This window comes from Barbus barbus (genome assembly GCF_936440315.1).
Source record: "Barbus barbus genome assembly, chromosome: 6".
NCBI classification, from domain to species: Eukaryota; Metazoa; Chordata; class Actinopteri; order Cypriniformes; family Cyprinidae; genus Barbus; species Barbus barbus.
This window is the reverse complement of record NC_136734.1, coordinates 31106882-31126502: the sequence shown is the minus strand read 5'-3', so window position 1 is coordinate 31126502 and position 19621 is coordinate 31106882. Positions and strand designations below refer to the sequence as shown.

Sequence of the window (19621 nt, the reverse complement as noted above, 5' to 3'; positions counted from 1 at the left end):
GTTTGTTCTCTCACTTTTGTGTACATACAACAGACCCAAGTGAATGATTAGAGATTTTTCCTCACTGCCTTTTAGCATTAACACCAGGAAGGTTTTAGGTTTCGCAATATCAGTTTTGTCTTCAGAAGATAAAAGCATAGCAATTTGGGTGGGCCCATGATCTTCCATCTAGCACCACAGTACAACCAATGTGACATCTACATTAGATATGACAAACCTAACACAAACTATAACAAGCGGTTCATAATGTGTTATGTATAATTAATTATTTGGACATTTAACTCCTCTTCCTTTTGTATTCACAGGTTGATAACAAATGTGGTAATGGCCAGTTTCGATAGGGATGTAATGCAGTGTTTGTCCACTGTTGGAGGCTGACAAAAATCAGGTTGACATCAGAACTTAATGTAAGATTGACCTCAACCTCTAATGTTGGATAGATGTTGCATTTTTCATTTTCACCCAAAATACAACATCTGTCCAACGTTGGGTTCTGACGTTGGGTTCTGACATCAATTTGACGTTGGGTTCTGACGTCAACCTGATTTTCATTTTCAACCAAAATACAACGTCTGTCCAACGTTGGGTTCTGACGTCAATCTGACGTTGGGTTCTGACGTCAACCTGATTTTCATTTTCAACCAAAATACAACGTCTGTCCAACGTTGGGTTCTGACATCAATCTGACGTTGGGTTCTGACGTCAACCCGATTTTCATTTTCAACCAAAATACAACGTCTGTCCAACGTCGGAGATTGACGTCAATTTGACGTTGGGTTTTGACATCAGTCTGACGTTGGATTCTGACGTCAACCCAATTTTCATTTTCAACCAAAATACAACGTCTGTCCAACGTCGGAGATTGACGTCAATCTGACGTTGGGTTCTGACATCAGCCTGACGTTGGGTTCTGACGTCAACCCGATTTTCATTTTCAACCAAAATGCAACGTCTGCCCAACGTTGGAGATTGACGTCAATCTGACGTTGGATTCTGACGTCAACCCGATTTTCATTTTCAACCAAAATACAACGTCTGTCCAACGTTGGAGATTGACGTCAATCTGACGTTGGGTTCTGACATCATTCTGACGTTGGGTTCTGACGTCAACCTGATTTTCATTTTCAACCAAAATACAACGTCTGTCCAACGTTGGGTTCTGACATCAATCTGACGTTGGGTTCTGACGTCAACCCGATTTTCATTTTCAACCAAAATACAACGTCTGTCCAACGTCGGAGATTGACGTCAATTTGACGTTGGGTTTTGACATCAGTCTGACGTTGGATTCTGACGTCAACCCGATTTTCATTTTCAACCAAAATACAACGTCTGTCCAACGTCGGAGATTGACGTCAATCTGACGTTGGGTTCTGACATCAGCCTGACGTTGGGTTCTGACGTCAACCCGATTTTCATTTTCAACCAAAATGCAACGTCTGTCCAACGTTGGAGATTGACGTCAATCTGACGTTGGGTTCTGACGTCAACCCGATTTTCATTTTCAACCAAAATGCAACGTCTGTCCAACGTCGGAGATTGACGTCAATCTGACGTTGGGTTCTGACGTCAACCCGATTTTCATTTTCAACCAAAATGCAACGTCTGTCCAACGTCGGAGATTGACGTCAATCTGACGTTGGGTTCTGACGTCAACCCGATTTTCATTTTCAACCAAAATACAACGTCTGTCCAACGTTGGAGATTGACATCAATCTGACGTTGGGTTCCGACGTCAATCTGACGTTGGGTTCTGACGTCAATTTGACGTTGGGTTCTGACGTCAACCCGATTTTCACTTTCAACCAAAATACAACGTCTCTCCGACGTTGGGTTCTGACGTCAATCTGACGTTGGGTTCTGACGTCAACCCGATTTTCACTTTCAACCAAAATACAACGTCTCTCCGACGTTGGGTTCCGACGTCAATCTGACGTTGGGTTCTGACGTAAATCTGACGTTGGGTTCTGACGTCAACCCGATTTTCACTTTCAACCAAAATACAACGTCTCTCCGACGTTGGGGTCCAACGTCAATCTGACGTCATATTGACGTCCGGTGCCTGCTGGGTTCACTCTTCTAATGCACCATGAGGAAAGCAGGACTGTATTTGTCTTTGGATTAATTTTTTTTTCCTTTATACTGATATTAATGTAACTCTTGTAAACTTAAATATTAATGCAAATGCAAATACATAATTTAAAATAAACTGGCAATAAATATTTGAACGTGACAATTAAATATTCAGTGCTATGCAGGTTGAATATCTTATTTGACATAATGAGTTTACTCAGGCTAGTAGATATAGGAAATATGTAGGACATATGAAACTTCATTCATGAAGCATTGCAAGTAAGTGAAATTTGTTTTGGTGCAAAAATATTAATAAAACATCTGCCTCACTTTCACAGGGGTAGCCACGAGTGTAACATGATACACATGAATATATATATATATATATATGTATATCACTTTCACTGCAGCATCGAGCATGCCCACATATCTAATTCATCTTAATTATCATATAATTGACAGATGTCTTTAAATAATACACTAAGCCGCTGAGGACAATCTAATCAAATTGCACACATCCCTTTCTGTCAACTGCTAAATGAATCATGAAATTTGTTATAAAACTTTAAATAAACATTTTGTACAAATTATGCAACAGTTGTTAGACCAAAAAGCACACTTAGATTAAATATGCACACACACACAAAATGTGACCAAATTTCTCTCCGTGCTCTGCAGCTCATAGATCACTGTCTCTTTCACCTACTGAGAACACAGACACCTGCAGACACACAGAAATGTTTTTTGGAGGAGGAAGTGTTCCAATCGCTACATTAATTTGCATCTCAATAGACACATAAGCACACAACTTTACTTTTTGGATAATGTCCAATATCATATGCTCAGAAGAAAAAATCCAGCACATTGCTGTTATTTGCAAAAACAGCAAATAAGATACATCATAGATACTCTTTCTCTCCATATCCTAAAGAGTCCTACACACAACCAGGAATAGTTCACCTAAAAATGAGTATGTATGCTATTATTTATTTTTCTACACTGTAAAAAATGACCGTGATTTTAACGGTAAAAAACTGTTAAATGGTCAACGGTAAGTTCCTGTAAAATTTACAGGGAAAACCCGTAAACTGACACTCCCAGAATTCCCTGCATTGCATTTCAAATTTTGTTTGAGTTTGATATTTTTTTCTTTGAAATAACTATGTTTCTTCTTATTCTTATCAGTTATGTTTATTATTGTATGTTACATCTAATGTTGTTAAATTAATGTTTATTGCATATTTCAGTTTAATGAGTCTCACCATGATGGTGTTTAGTGCTTGTGTGAATGACACGGTGCACCTTCTATGTATGTTATTATTTAAAAGCTGCTTGTGATGGGCTTTGCTTCATCATGTGACTTTCTCATCACTACCTGCATTTGGTGATTATCAGTGTATTTCAAAGGTACAAAACAGATTTCAGTACTTCAATAGATTGGAATATTAACATTATGTCAGTTAAAGAAATTACGGTATTTAACTGTAAATTTAAGTTAAAACCATAAAACCTAAAATGTTGTTACCGTATTTTTTATGGTAGAATTCCAGCAACCACAGCTGCCGTTTTTTTACCGTATTTTTTTTTTTTTTTACAGTGTACAGCATAAACCATTTAAACACTATGTACAGTATTAGGTGTTGTATTCCAAGTCTTCCAAAGCTATATGATAAAACCTCACTGCTGATCTAGTTCAAGTTAAAAATGATGCCACACTGTGACAGTCCTGAAATCATTGTCACTGGTTTTTGAAAGTGTTGCAAAAGAATACATTATTCAAGCTGGAAAATGAAACTGGAAAACTGCAGTGAAGGACAGTATTGTCTATTAAATAATGCTAAATTTCATCTGTTCTTCACACAATGCTATTGTATGGGATCTGAAAAGTTGTTATATAGTTATATGCACTAATAATTCTGACATTTTTTGGAGCTTGACAACACTAAAAACTGTCAATGTATGAACAAACTTAAAAATCCTTCTATTGTGTTACATGAAAAAAAATAACAGCATACAGATTTAGAATGCCATGAGTGAGAATTAAAAAAAATAGAATTTAGCTCTACAAAGGGAGACTATTTGTACATATCCACTTCTATAGACACTTAGAAATACAAACCATGTGAAATTGGTGCAACCTGCCAAAGCATCTGACTCATTACCAGTGTTCCCTGATAAACGACGAAGGCATCAGCCAATTAGATTAGCTCCATTGCGATGACAGATAGAGCCACATCAGTCACAAACCTTCATTTGCTCTGAGGCATTTTCATTATATCTGGAAGGTTGGCAGTTTGCTATGCTGTTGGACCTCACACGCACACACACATATTCACAATCATAGGATTACATGCACAAATGGTGAAATACCCAATCATCTCCTTGGTGCTCTGTTGACAAACTACACCTCAGCAGAGCTGGACATACACACAGCTGTTTACTCATCTCTGAGATAATCTCATATGTAGGGCATCAGACTTTCCAGCCTGCAATCTTCAACTCCTCTGGTCAGTCACCTACACAGAACACCTGCACCTGCAACTACATCTGCTCTCTAACCCTAATCGGAAACATTCACCTTAAACTTCATCTTATTGGAAAAACAATCAATGTAAATTCCCGCCCACCATTGTTATGTAACTCAGCAATAGAATGTATAATGCAAAACACAAGCACATCACATACTCTTACGATTTAAATTCACAAACAAAGAGAGAATGTTTACAGCAAAATACACTTACAGCTATGAAAACAGCTGGCAAAAAATGCTGGCAAAAAATAAAAAATATGCGACAATTATTTTATTTTTAATCCGTACATTACAATTGCATATGCGGTTGCGTCACACATCAGTATGTGAGTGTTTCCTGCAAAAATGAACCCAGGACAAGTTGTTATGTCTGATTCGTGAACATTACAGATATGCTCACATCAGTCAGGAGTAGAAACAAATTACAAACAGCTTCATGAACAAATGACAGATATACTCAAATCAATCAGGAGTAGAAACGAATTCCAAATAGCTCACAACAGTATAATGTTTGCGAAAATTCAGACACCACCCTCTTTGATTCTTTTGAATGAAGAGGTTCTTTTTAAATTAATGAAGCAGAAAAGATTCATGAAACAACATCGAACTCACTTGTGGGTTAGCGGGTTGAATTAGACACACTTAGTGAATTGTTTAAAAGCCCTGATTCCCTCACTAAACTGCATGTCATTTTTTGGCTAGTGAAATGGAAATCTGCAATATAGGAGTTGGTTTGAATAAGAAATCACATGCTCATAGTAGGTAATTCTTTTGCATAAGTAATTATTTCACAAACACTAAAAAGAATGTTCTACAGCATGAATGAAAGTGTACATTGTCATGTGACCTACTACCATTCATGACACAAAATTAAAGATAAATATTCACAACATATTCACAAATGTTGTACTCAATTATTAACGCTATTCTTAACAACTAAAAAATGCATGTTTTAACAATATGAGGCCCAACTCTAATGATTAGACTTGAAATTTGTGTGGGAGAAACTCACACTTTTACTTTTATACATTTAATTATTTTATAAGACACAAAACAATAAGGGTCATTAGAGTTATTCCATTAAATTTGCACAAATTTATACTACATACAAATAGAAAACAACCAAGTAGTCTATAAAACTTAAATCATCATAGCCTACCTACTAAAACAATCCTTCATCACAGCACAAAGCAGCGACTGTAACTGAAGTAAGAAACTCTAGCTAAAGTATTTCAGAACAGCCATCTTTACCATGTGAATCACTACATTTTCAACTGAAAATCATTTGGCTCCTTAATGTTTCATTTTAGGAGCCAGTGACTCCCTAGTCATTTCTTGTGTCTGGAAGTGCAAATAAGATCCTGTTCTCTGCATTTCACAGCCAGTGCAAATACCAGCTCACGACACACTGTAACAGCTCTTTGTAATACTACACCTCCAGAGCCGAAACACTGAACCAAGAACATAATCATTCACTCATACCACTGTGAGTCATGACCTAGGGAGGATTTCACTCCTGGGAGTGCTAAATGAATGTAAGCACTGTCTGTGACCGACCCACACTGTACTATTACTATAACACAAGCAGAAAATTGATAATGGAACATCACTGACTATAATACAAGAAGAAATTGCATTACAAACTGGGATACATTACTATACTACCAGCAGGGATCTCTCTGGAGCTTACCTTCTCATAAAGAAACTATCATGGTCCCAAGTGTGCAGAAAAGCTTTATTACTACCTATTAGCTAACACCTCGGTGCAAAAACATCACAACAAAAGTAATAATCTTTGTCATGCATACAACTGATATGTTTCTGATTCATGTGAAATGCTATACTTGTAATGTAAAGGACTTACAAGTTGTAAGTGATTTGTGGGTAAGCAATAAAGCATTACTCTTGAGAGGTTGACAGCACTTATTGCAAACCATGCAATGCAATTTTTAGTTTAGCAACAATACCTCAACACTTCTGACTCTCTCAATACACTTCCACATGAGCAGAGTACCTGTCATTATCAAATAAGACAGAGAAATTAGCTGCTTCAGGACACTGCAAGAAAAAGCTCTTAAGAAGCACTGAATTTCCGAGCGGATGAAAATCCTTCAGAGAGAATCAATCCCATAGGTCATTGTACTCACATGATGAGGGTTTATGTATCAGTTAAACTGAAAATCTGTGTTAAAATAGCTTTCTTTTCATGTCTAGTGTATTTTTCAGATTTTTAGCAACTAATTCAATCAGTGCAAGCCAAAACAAATATTTCTAAATATTTTTCTTTTCAAAAGACCTTACTGTCTCTTTCCTCCCCCTGTATCTGCCCATCCCACGGGTACCTTAAGCAGGCGCACAGACGGAAGGAAGGCTGCATGGCACAGTTTCCGTATGGTCCAGTTGAGTGGCCGAGGAGCATCCAGCTGGTTCGTCGCTCCCGGCCGGACGTTCCCGCCATCCGGAAAAGGGCCCCACATTGGGGCAGTGATGCGTGAGGGGTCTCTGTCCGAAATCCACTTAACTCATGAAGCATGACCCTCCTCAGCCCCTGCCGCAAAGCCACGCAACCTGTTTCCCTCCGACACAAAGCTCTTCACCTGCACCCCCTCCCTGCCCTCCCTCCCCTCCCCACAGATCCACTGGATCGGGAAAACACCTTCAGGGTGTCCGGGTCCACTTCCACTGGCCACACAGACCCAACAGTGCCAGAGATGACTGGGAGCATGCGGTCTGAATGAGTGGAGATGAGCAGAGAGAAGAGGAGCGAAGCTGAGTGGAAAAGAGGAGAGTGGGAAACAGTAGCTGTGATGTAGAGCAGCAGAGCGGCACTGTCTTGAAGAACCCGGAGAGAGAGAGAGAGAGAGAGAGGGGAGAGAGGAAAAAAAAGAGATGGATGGAAGGAAGCAACATGAATGATAGCATGCGTTAGCAAAGAAACGGAAAAAACAAAAGATGCAAGAGATCATGCTGTAAAATGAGGTTGAGAGTTGATGTGAAGGCAAAGCATTGGAATTGATGAGGAATATTAGAAAGCATATGGAAAGGAATGACGGATTGTGTTCTTTTTTAATACCACATCTTTCTCTTGTTTTAGGTCTTTTGGGTCACAAATGAAAAACTGAGAGGAAAGATTCCCCTGATTCCCTACCAATGTCTTCTATTTGTACTCCTCTGACCTGTTCTCCTCTATTCCCTCTCTTTTCTCTTCCTCTAATGCCCCCTCCTCCTCCATTCCCGCACACTCCATCCTTTCCAAACATATGACGCATTGACCAACGAAATGATAATGGAGTAGAGAGAGAGAGAGAGAGAGAGAGAGAGAGAGAGAGAGAGAGAGCACGCAATAACAAATAAAAATGTCTCTTCGGCGTATTGGATTGAACTGCTCCCCTCCATTGGATAGATTTAATAATACAGCATTTGTTATACGGTCCTCCATTGTTTCAGAAAACATGTTAGGGGAAAAAAATCTCCCTGAGGGAGAAGTGTTAAAACAAATAAATGGAACGGTAGAAATGGAGAGAATGTGGTGGAAGAGTTGGCCATCATACATTGTAGTCACTAGGTCGGCATCCCTGAGGATCAGATCGTAATAATGAATCTCAACAATCAATCCCCACTCTCCACAGGCATCACCTGGCCATGCAGATGTGAGAGATGTCACAGAGACCGGGATGGAATACTAAGTAGAGCACCGAGTGGGAAGCTCCTCCTCTTCCTGCTTCCTCCTTGGATGCGGGGATCTCCTGTCACTCAAGGTACCTTGAGATGATGAGAAGATTATGCAACTCTTCAAGGCAAGGTGTGTATCCATAGCAACCTCCGTTTACCAGTGTCAGTGGGAGATTGGGTTTAATGTGCAGGTATGTGGAAAGAGGATTGTCCTCCAATCAGATCTGACAACACGGGAGAGAAGCTCCCAGAGATACAGAGGTTTAGGGAATGGGATTTAAACAGAGAGAGCATGAAGACATTGTACACATGCTTACCATATTTTTGTGACAGCAATAACCATGTGGAAGGTCATTCTACTAGGCAGTATAGTTTCATGTCCCCAACAAATACGTCTTAATATATTATATGAGAAAAAATATTCAAGATGGAAATCAAATGAGTTAGATTTATTATAATGTCACAATTAAGTAAAGAACGGGGTGATTTTATTCATGTTCATTTATTAAATAAAAATTATTAATTTAATTATTATATTATATTAAATACATTTTGAATCCAATATTCAAAATATTATGTAACCCAGGTTACCAGTGGACAGAGACAAAATGCACTTCAAATTAAACAGAGTTAAAGTATAAAAGATCATACTTTCAGATCAAATATAAGACTGCAAACAAAATAATTAATTATATAGAAATGGAGAAATATAAATATTGAATGTTATAAATATGTCCAATAGCGTTATCTCCCTTTACATAAGCCTCCAATGAGATCGCATTTTGAGTGACGTCATGGAAAATTCCGCTATCGCGGCACTTTTAGAGAGCAGCGCCTTCTAGAACTTTCTTTTTCTCTGTGAACCTCTGACGCGAGCAGATGCTTGTGCTGCTCCGGGAGATTTGAAGCTCCGACTGAGTCGAGAAATTGATGTAAGAGTTGTATAAATGCCTCTAAATCATTTATATGATGACGATGTAGAAATAAGTTAGCAGTAAAATGAGTGAAGTGATATGATTGTTCACGTTATGTGTTGACCGCATGTCAATGACGCAATATTAGCGCGAGTTTAAAAGCTAATACAGTGTGTGTGTATATATATATCTCTAACGAAGGATTCAGAGAGAAGCAGTTTATGCCCGAGAATGACATTTTGAGAACGTGTATCATCTGGAACTTCCCTGGTTCTTCTGATGTACATGTAAACGAGTTCCTTGGTGAGTTAATATAGTTTCAATAATTTCAGTATTGTTCAATAAGGTTCATTTAGGATCATATTAAGTGTGTTACATCAAATTATTGTTTATTTGGTGCAGCATTAATGGCAAATACAGCCAAGTGTAAAATGAAAGATGTAATTTGGCATTTATGTGAAATTAATGCCATGGAAGGCAATGTATGTGTGTTAAATAAGATGCTTACCAGAAAGTATGCAAAAACGTGTTTATTGCACAGACAATTTATTGCATAAAGACAATTTATTGTACAGAGTCTTATAAATGGACATTATTTGCTGTGTTTTATTAGAAGTTGTGTATAATCTGAATTGATTCGTGTATATAGTGTCAAATGCTAATTGTTTTTTTTTGGGCCTTGTGTTTTCAAGGCCAGGTTTTTTTTTGTGTTCTTCTGCTTTTGTTTCCATGTGAGTGCTGTGATGTCCAATTGATGAGTGTGATCCGTCCTGCATGTGAAATCGAACGAAGTGTGAATCATTCCTGAAGTGTGGACCGTCTCAGCTCTTCCTGTGTGTGTAACGGTGTGGTTGGACTGGCGAGCCGCCCGTTTAACGAATCCTTTGAATTCCCTGTTGAAACTGAACTTTCTCGTCTTTGAACGGTAGGATTAGAACCACACATCAATTTATTCTGTTCTATCCAGGGCAGAATAGGACGACTGAATTAAGTGCCTCACGAACTTTTGGACTGAGTTTACAAACTGATCTGTTCATTGAGAAACATCAAACTTTTGGACTTTCAAATTTTGTTTTGTTTTGTTTGTTTCATTTTCTATTGTTTTCCTTACGCCTGTGTGAGGTTATATGGTCCATGTTCAACTAATTGATCAATCATTTAATTCTAACAACAAAGTAAAAGAAAAGAACATTCAGTAAATTCAAACTTGTTCTTACCTCATCCTTTTGTTTTGAGTATTCATTGCTGCTGTATCATCTCTCTCTCCCCGGACGAACCTAATCTTTTGAGCCCACTGGTCCATTTGTAAAGTTGACACAAATTTATCACGTGTAACGGGTTACAAGTAAAAGTGGCGAGCCAGCCAGCCAGGAGGAGAGAGATTGGCCTGCAGCAATAGTGACAATATAAATATATTATTAATTATTCATATACTCAGCAGAATATTGACAGCATGGATATTGTAAAAAGAGAGAATGTAGAGGTCTCAAATGCCGTAATAGTCAGCGGCTTAACATTAACTGAAACAGATCAGGACTTAGAAGCATGGTTGTTGAGATATGGCAGCATTAGTCGCAACCTTCTCATTGATGACCCAAACTCCGAATTCCATCAACATGCCATTATAGAGTTTACTTATAGCTCCGCTATGAAAACACTAATGCCCCTTCTGCCCGTAACAATGGTCAGTACGTCAAACCCAGATACCACTTTCATAGTGCGTGCCTTAAGCTGTGTCTACCCTCATGTAGATAGTGACAGAGCCACTAAGTTGTATTTGGAAGAACTACAAAATATTGCTAGCGCTAGTGGAAAGTCAATTGAAGAAGTGCTCAAGGAGGAGTTAAAGAGAATGAAAGCTGGCTGTTCTGTTGCTGAGCCCATAGATGCTTCAGGTGATGGAGTTGAGTATCCACATGCTGCAGACTCTCAAACTCGTGATAGCAGCACCACCAGCTCACTGGATGGACCGTCGTCCCCAGCCAAATTACAGAGAGTGACCACAGAACAAGTAGCCCTTTCCTCAATTGAATCTGAGACATCACAAAACCTGTCCAAGGAAAGACCCAGCAGTAGAACTAGCCATCCTGCAGCTAATGTGTTACCCCATCCAGTACTCACAATGGACATGATTGATCCACCCAGCGTGCAAAAAGTTGTAGTTGAACACATCGTCAGAACCAATGACACTGCTACATTACAACCTACCTCTTTCCGTCTCAGGTCTTTCTCTGGTAAAGTTCCTAGGCCAGTAAACGAGCCAGACTTCGACACATGGCGGGCAAGTGTTCAATTTCTATTAGATGACCCCTCCATTTCGGATTTGTCTCGCACAAGAAGAATACTTGATAGTCTGCTCCCTCCGGCAGCTGATGTCATTAAACATGTGAGTCCCCGGTCCTTACCTCCAGTTTACTTGGAGTTACTAGAGTCAGTTTACGGATCCGTGGAGGATGGAGATGAGCTGTTAGCAAAATTCATGACCATGCTACAGAACCCAGGAGAGAAGCCCTCCAGTTATTTGCACCGGTTGCAAGTTATGCTGAGCACTACTGTAAGGAGAGGAGGCATTGCGGAGAGTGAGCAAAACAGCTGTCTGATCAAGCAATTCTGCCGTGGATGTTGGGATAATGGGTTAATTTCCAGCTTACAGCTAGAGAAGAAAAAGATCAACCCACCTTCTTTTGCAGAGATGGTAGTGGAAATTCGCACGGAAGAAGACCGGCAAGCCTCAAAAGAAGACAGAATGAGAAATCATTTTGGATTGAACAAACAGAGTAATGCCCCCAAAATGAGAACTGCTACTCATCAAATGTCAACATACTCCCATGATGCAGTTGGTGGAGCAGCTGAAGAGGTGGATACTATGAGGGCTCAAATATCTGAAATTAATGCTCAAGTTGCTTCTATGCAAACCTCAACTTACCAGAAGTGCAAGCCTGATTATTCCAAAAATTCTGAATTTATCCTGCTAAAGAAAGAGCTAGTAGAACTACAAGCAGAAGTAGAGGCTATGAGAACATCCATTTCTGGTAAAGTGCCAAAAGAAACCCCAGCAGCTAAGGAAATAGCAGGATTGAAGAAGCAAGTGGCAGAGTTAAAGGCTCAGTTGTCAGCCCCTGAAATCCCACAATATCGGTCCGGGAAGACGGCAAAATTCCAGCATAGGCAAACCGGGAGAGATGAGAACAGTCAACTCCGAAGTAGTTCAGTGACATCCACTCGTCCTCGTCCTGGATACTGTTTTAGATGTGGTGAGGATAGACACCTAGCCATCAATTGCGAAAATGACCCGAACCCTTCTAAGGTAGATGAGAAGAGGCGCCAGTTGAGAGAAAAACAAGCCCAGTGGGACCTAAAGAACCAAGCCACTACTACTCAGTTAAACACCACGCAGTCTCTGTAGCAGGGCATATGGAGACTGGGACGAAGCATCATTGCCCTAAAAGCAAACTGCCAAAAGGACTAATTGGAATGAAATGCACTGCCCAAATCATTGTAGACGCAATTGAAGTGAACTGCCTTTTAGACACTGGTTCCCAGGTGACTACAATTCCCTTGTCATTTTACAAAAATAACTTGTCTCATCACCCCATGAAACCCCTGGAATCTTTGCTGGAAGTGGAGGGAGCCAATGGACAATCAGTGCCTTACCTTGGGTATGTGGAGTTAACTTTAATGTTTCCCAAAGAGTTTCTAGGAACAGATGCTGAGGTTACCACACTAGCACTGGTGGTCCCAGATTTGGTAAATATACCACAAGTCCTCATCGGTACAAATACCTTGGATGCACTTTACTCCAGTTATGTACCAAAAGAGAGCCCCAAATCAGCTTCTAAAGGGTATGCAGCTGTACTGAAGACACTTGATGTGAGGCATCGACAATCATGTGCCAAAACCCTTGGGTGTGTGACATTAAAAGGGGCAGTCCCTGAAACTGTACCAGCAGGGTGCACTGCTGTTCTTGATGGAGCCGTCTGTCTGAATTACCTTCCAGCAGAAACACTGACTGTTATAAGTCCTCCCACCATATCTTCTCTGCCAAGTGGTCTTTTAGTTGCTAGTGCATTGCACGCCTTACCTGTGAAACGTTTCTTCTCCTTGCCTGTGGTAGTCAAGAATGAGACCCAGACTAACATAGTAATCCCTCCCCGGTCTGTGATTGCAGAAATGCACGCTGTCCAGCAGGTGATAAACAAGCCATTAACAAGTGATGTTTCTGAAACACCAGAAAGTCCTCAGATAACTCTCGATTTTGGAGACTCCCCACTGCCTTCCGAATGGAAAGAACGGATATCAGCCTTGTTAAACTCTATGTCTGAAGTTTTTGCTTTGAAGGAAATGGATTATGGACACACTGATAAGGTGAAGCACCGAATTAAACTGAGTGACGAAACTCCTTTCAAGCATAGAGCTCGTCCCATCCACCCACAAGATATTGATGCCGTCAGGAAACATCTACAGGAGTTGTTAGCAGCTGGTATTATACGAGAGTCTGAGTCCCCATTCGCATCCCCCATTGTAGTGGTCCGAAAAAAAGACAACTCAGTGCGGCTATGTATTGACTTTAGGAAGCTAAACTCTCAAACCATACGAGATGCGTACGCACTCCCAAACCTGGAGGAAGTGTTCTCTATGTTAACTGGTTCCAAGTGGTTTCTAACCCTAACCCCCTTGGTTTCTGGGAGTTTAACCGTATGCCGCAAGGGATAACCAATGCGCCAAGCACATTCCAGCGGCTAATGGAGCGCTGCATGGGTGACTTAAATAGAAGAGAAGTCTTAGTTTTCATCGATGATCTTATCATCTTCTCCGAAACCCTTGAGGAGCATGAGCGCCGACTGATACAAGTCCTGAATCGTCTAAAAGAATACGGATTGAAGCTCTCACCCGAAAAATGCAAATTCTTCCAAACATCTGTACGCTACTTGGGCCACATTGTCTCCCAGAATGGTGTAGAAACTGACCCATCAAAAATTGAGGCCATTAAAACCTGGCCAAGGCCCCAGAACCTTCGGGAACTAAAATCCTTCTTAGGATTTACAGGATATTACCGTAGATTTGTTAAAGATTTCTCCAAGATTGCAAAGCCGCTCAACAATCTTACAGCTGGCTATCCTCCGGTTCGAAAGGGAAAAAAGAAAGATAAAGATCATACTTACTTTAATCCAAAAGAGTCTCTGGGCGACAGATGGACTACCGAGTGTCAACAGGCATTTGAAAGCCTCGTGGAAAGGTTAACCTCTGCTCCTGTCTTGGGGTACGCAAATCCTTGTCTGCCTTACCTATTGCATACAGATGCTTGTGCTACAGGACTAGGAGCAGCCTTGTATCAAGAACAGCAGGGACACATGAGAGTCATCGCATTTGCCAGCCGTGGATTAACAAAGTGTGAAGCCAAGTATCCTGCCCACAAATTGGAATTTCTGGCTCTCAAATGGGCAATCACCACAAAATTCCATGACTATCTGTATGGGGCAGACTTCACAGCGGTCACTGATAGCAATCCCCTCACCTATGTCCTTACGTCTGCCAAACTAGATGCTACTAGTTATAGATGGTTATCCAGTCTCTCAACCTACAATTTTAAGATCCAATACAGAGCTGGAGCACAAAATCAAGATGCGGATGGATTGTCTCGTCGTCCCAATGGTGAACCATCAGATGATTGGGAATCTAAAAAAGAGCAAGAACGAATCAGACAGTTCACTCTATATCATCTTGGAGATCTTGAAGGCAACACCAAGACAATCTTACCTGAAGTAGTGGAGGCCATCTGTGAAAAGCATCACGTCAATCAATCCCATGATTCTCAGTCTTTCCCGTTGACCTTGGTAGAGTCTCTGAGCATGAACGCAAAGGTATTACCTCCAGAAATCCAGGAAGAAGATGGCCATGGTCTCCCAGAAATTCCTTGTCTGTCTGAAGAGGATCTGATCAGGAAGCAGCGAGCTGACCCTGAAATTAAAGAGGTAATTGAGTACTTGGAGTCTAACAACAAACCTTCAAACTTGAAATTCCACTTACCTGCAGTAACCTTGTGGATGAGACAATGGAACAAACTTGAGCTGAAGAATGGGTTGTTATATCGGAAGAGGATGGATGGAGACAAAGTGTTGAACCAACTGGCTTTACCTGAAGATCTTCGAGGAATTGTACTTACCAGTCTTCATGATGACATGGGGCATCTGGGTCTGGAGCGAACTCTCGATCTTCTCCGTTCCAGATTTTATTGGCCGAAGATGGCAGCCGATGTGGACATAAAAATCAAAAAGTGCGAGCGCTGTGTTCGTAGGAAGACTCCTTCACAGAAAGCAGCTCCCTTGGTGAATATTCAGACCCATAGGCCTTTAGAACTAGTTTGTATGGATTTTCTGTCGCTGGAACCAGACAGCAGTAACACCAAGGATATTTTGGTCATCACAGACCATTTTACCAAGTACTCTGTTGCTATTCCTACCCGTAACCAAAAAGCACAAACAGTTGCTAGATGCCTATGGGATAATTTCTTTGTCCATTACGGTTTTCCAGAAAAGCTGCTCAGCGACCAGGGGCCAGATTTTGAATCTCGTACCATCCAAGAGCTATGTAGAATTGCTGGCATCCGCAAAGTGAGGACCACCCCCTATCATCCTAGAGGGAACCCGGTGGAACGCTTTAATCGGACTCTCTTACAGATGCTAGGCACCCTGGAGAACAAAAGCAAAGCTCATTGGAAAGATCACGTCAAACCATTGGTGCATGCTTATAACTGCACCAGGAGCGATGTAACTGGATACTCACCATATGAGCTAATGTTTGGGAGGCAGCCTCGACTGCCGATCGACCTTGCTTTCGGACTTCATACCAACTTCCCATTACAGTCCCATTCGCACTATGTGAAATCCCTAAAGAGTAGATTGGAGGAAAGCTACAGAGTTGCTTCTCAAAATGCATCCAAAATAGCTGACCGGAACAAAAGACGTTTTGACAGAAATGTAGTTGCTTCTACACTTGAACCGGGTGATCGAGTCCTTGTGCGAAATGTCAGATTGAGAGGGAAACACAAGTTGTCAGATAAATGGGCCTCTGAGATCTATGTGGTAGTCCGGAAAGCAGGTGACATGCCAGTATATACAGTCTGCCCAGAAGGGAAAGATGGACCAGTCCGCACATTACACCGCGACCTTCTACTGCCTTGTGGGTTTCTACCCCTGAATGAAATTGAAGGAACAGACCCTCTGAAAATTCGTCATAAGCCTAGAACCAGATCCCACTCTGCACATGAAGCGGTTCCTCAAGAACATCTGAGTAGTCAGTCTGAATCAGAGGATGACTCTTATATTGGAAATTCAGGACGCCAATTGGAGTTTAGTACGAAAATTATTTCACCTCCAGAACATCCTATGCCCGTAGAGAACTTACCTGAAACAGAGTTTCTCAATTCCCCTGCTGCTGTGGTAGAACCTGTGAACGAAACCTTACCCGACACTGGAACCCTTCCGGCTGCCGTAGACCTTGTAAAAGAAACCTTACCTGACATCAGACTAGAAGAGGACTCCACAGATGATCAATCAGAAAATGAAGAAGAAAATAGTATACCTGTTCAAGATGGAGACACTGTTGAAGTGGAGAACTGCAGAAGCAAATGCATTGAAAGTACTGCGCCCCCAGAGTTGTTAGCACCTATGAATGGAAATGTGCTGGAGTTTTCAGGTCTGTCGGACACTGTGACGGAGGAAACACAGTCCAATGACACAATCTCACCTGCCCAGGATGTTACAAGTAACCAGCCCGTTACAGATGATAACCTTGGAGCTATTGACACTAGACGTTCCAAAAGGCAGCGTGGGCCTCCTAACAAATTCCAGTATCATAAACTAGGAAATCCCCTAACACTAGTCATTCAGTCCTTACTGCTGGGGTTGAGCTCTGCACTTACCACTTCCTTGGAAGAATCCACATCCATCAGTGATCAGTCCTTGAATATGTCTGGTGCTTTTCCTATAGTGGTGACAAGTCAACCCCAAGCATGCCCGAGGACGTGCCTGAATTCAGAGGGGGAAAGTGTAACCCAGGTTACCAGTGGACAGAGACAAAATGCACTTCAAATTAAACAGAGTTAAAGTATAAAAGATCATACTTTCAGATCAAATATAAGACTGCAAACAAAATAATTAATTATATAGAAATGGAGAAATATAAATATTGAATGTTATAAATATGTCCAATAGCGTTATCTCCCTTTACATAAGCCTCCAATGAGATCGCATTTTGAGTGACGTCATGGAAAATTCCGCTATCGCGGCACTTTTAGAGAGCAGCGCCTTCTAGAACTTTCTTTTTCTCTGTGAACCTCTGACGCGAGCAGATGCTTGTGCTGCTCCGGGAGATTTGAAGCTCCGACTGAGTCGAGAAATTGATGTAAGAGTTGTATAAATGCCTCTAAATCATTTATATGATGACGATGTAGAAATAAGTTAGCAGTAAAATGAGTGAAGTGATATGATTGTTCACGTTATGTGTTGACCGCATGTCAATGACGCAATATTAGCGCGAGTTTAAAAGCTAATACAGTGTGTGTGTATATATATATCTCTAACGAAGGATTCAGAGAGAAGCAGTTTATGCCCGAGAATGACATTTTGAGAACGTGTATCATCTGGAACTTCCCTGGTTCTTCTGATGTACATGTAAACGAGTTCCTTGGTGAGTTAATATAGTTTCAATAATTTCAGTATTGTTCAATAAGGTTCATTTAGGATCATATTAAGTGTGTTACATCAAATTATTGTTTATTTGGTGCAGCATTAATGGCAAATACAGCCAAGTGTAAAATGAAAGATGTAATTTGGCATTTATGTGAAATTAATGCCATGGAAGGCAATGTATGTGTGTTAAATAAGATGCTTACCAGAAAGTATGCAAAAACGTGTTTATTGCACAGACAATTTATTGCATAAAGACAATTTATTGTACAGAGTCTTATAAATGGACATTATTTGCTGTGTTTTATTAGAAGTTGTGTATAATCTGAATTGATTCGTGTATATAGTGTCAAATGCTAATTGTTTTTTTTTGGGCCTTGTGTTTTCAAGGCCAGGTTTTTTTTTGTGTTCTTCTGCTTTTGTTTCCATGTGAGTGCTGTGATGTCCAATTGATGAGTGTGATCCGTCCTGCATGTGAAATCGAACGAAGTGTGAATCATTCCTGAAGTGTGGACCGTCTCAGCTCTTCCTGTGTGTGTAACGGTGTGGTTGGACTGGCGAGCCGCCCGTTTAACGAATCCTTTGAATTCCCTGTTGAAACTGAACTTTCTCGTCTTTGAACGGTAGGATTAGAACCACACATCAATTTATTCTGTTCTATCCAGGGCAGAATAGGACGACTGAATTAAGTGCCTCACGAACTTTTGGACTGAGTTTACAAACTGATCTGTTCATTGAGAAACATCAAACTTTTGGACTTTCAAATTTTGTTTTGTTTTGTTTGTTTCATTTTCTATTGTTTTCCTTACGCCTGTGTGAGGTTATATGGTCCATGTTCAACTAATTGATCAATCATTTAATTCTAACAACAAAGTAAAAGAAAAGAACATTCAGTAAATTCAAACTTGTTCTTACCTCATCCTTTTGTTTTGAGTATTCATTGCTGCTGTATCATCTCTCTCTCCCCGGACGAACCTAATCTTTTGAGCCCACTGGTCCATTTGTAAAGTTGACACAAATTTATCACGTGTAACGGGTTACAATTACATAAGTAATAAATTATTCAACATGCACCTTCCTGAACACTGTTTTTATTTTCATTCTGTCAGGTTCCATCCTGTTAATGGTGTAATAAATCAGGATATAAATCAATACAATTTTAAATGAAAAAATCATTACTCTATTTAATTTCTTTATTAATTGGCATCTTAACTAATTGTAAAAACTGTTTGATATCTTTCGTTTTACTAATCGAATTGTATATGAAATGTGCTATAAATAAACCTGAGCCTGACAAGAGCATATTTCTGAATCCTTTAGATATATTTCCTTATAACACACACATGTTTAAAAGATCGCACAACAGGAGCGACCCTGTGCTAATAACAAAACAAGAAATTGGGTTTAAATTTAGACATAAAAATTGCTCGCTCTCTCTTTAGAAAGTCACACCATCTGAAAGGTAGGATTAAATTATTGTGAAGACACTGAAAATACTGGGGGGAAAACATTGACACATTCATGGATGTGATCAGACAAGCCCCAACAAACTATTTATAAATTCACACGCCAAACTCCCAGCCTCTTTCAGACTGGTGATAAGTGAGTGTAGTGTTTCAGAAAGTGAGTGTAGTTTAGGGTAAAAGTCAACCACTTAACCAGAAGCATTTATTTTAACTTCAGCATGCACCACACAACATCTGCACAACACAATCAGGATCAGGTCACATGTGCGCACACACACA

The 19621-nt window shown here is 40.3% G+C and overlaps 1 protein-coding gene across 4 annotated transcripts in view; it reads right to left on the bottom strand.

Moving 5' to 3' along the window:
- Positions 1-19621, bottom strand: part of LOC306871647 (transient receptor potential cation channel subfamily M member 3-like) — a gene marked incomplete at its 5' end in the record, with an annotated part of 440831 nt that overhangs the window by 112346 nt on the left and 308864 nt on the right. The window contains one exon of one of the 4 annotated variants that reach the window (XM_079419716.1): positions 6946-7080. The exons of the other annotated variants lie outside the window; for them this stretch is intronic. Within the exon in view, the coding sequence (XP_079275842.1) occupies positions 6946-7080 (135 nt within the window). Of the gene's footprint in view, positions 1-6945; positions 7081-19621 lie in introns of those variants that run through there. 4 annotated transcript variants of the gene reach the window in all.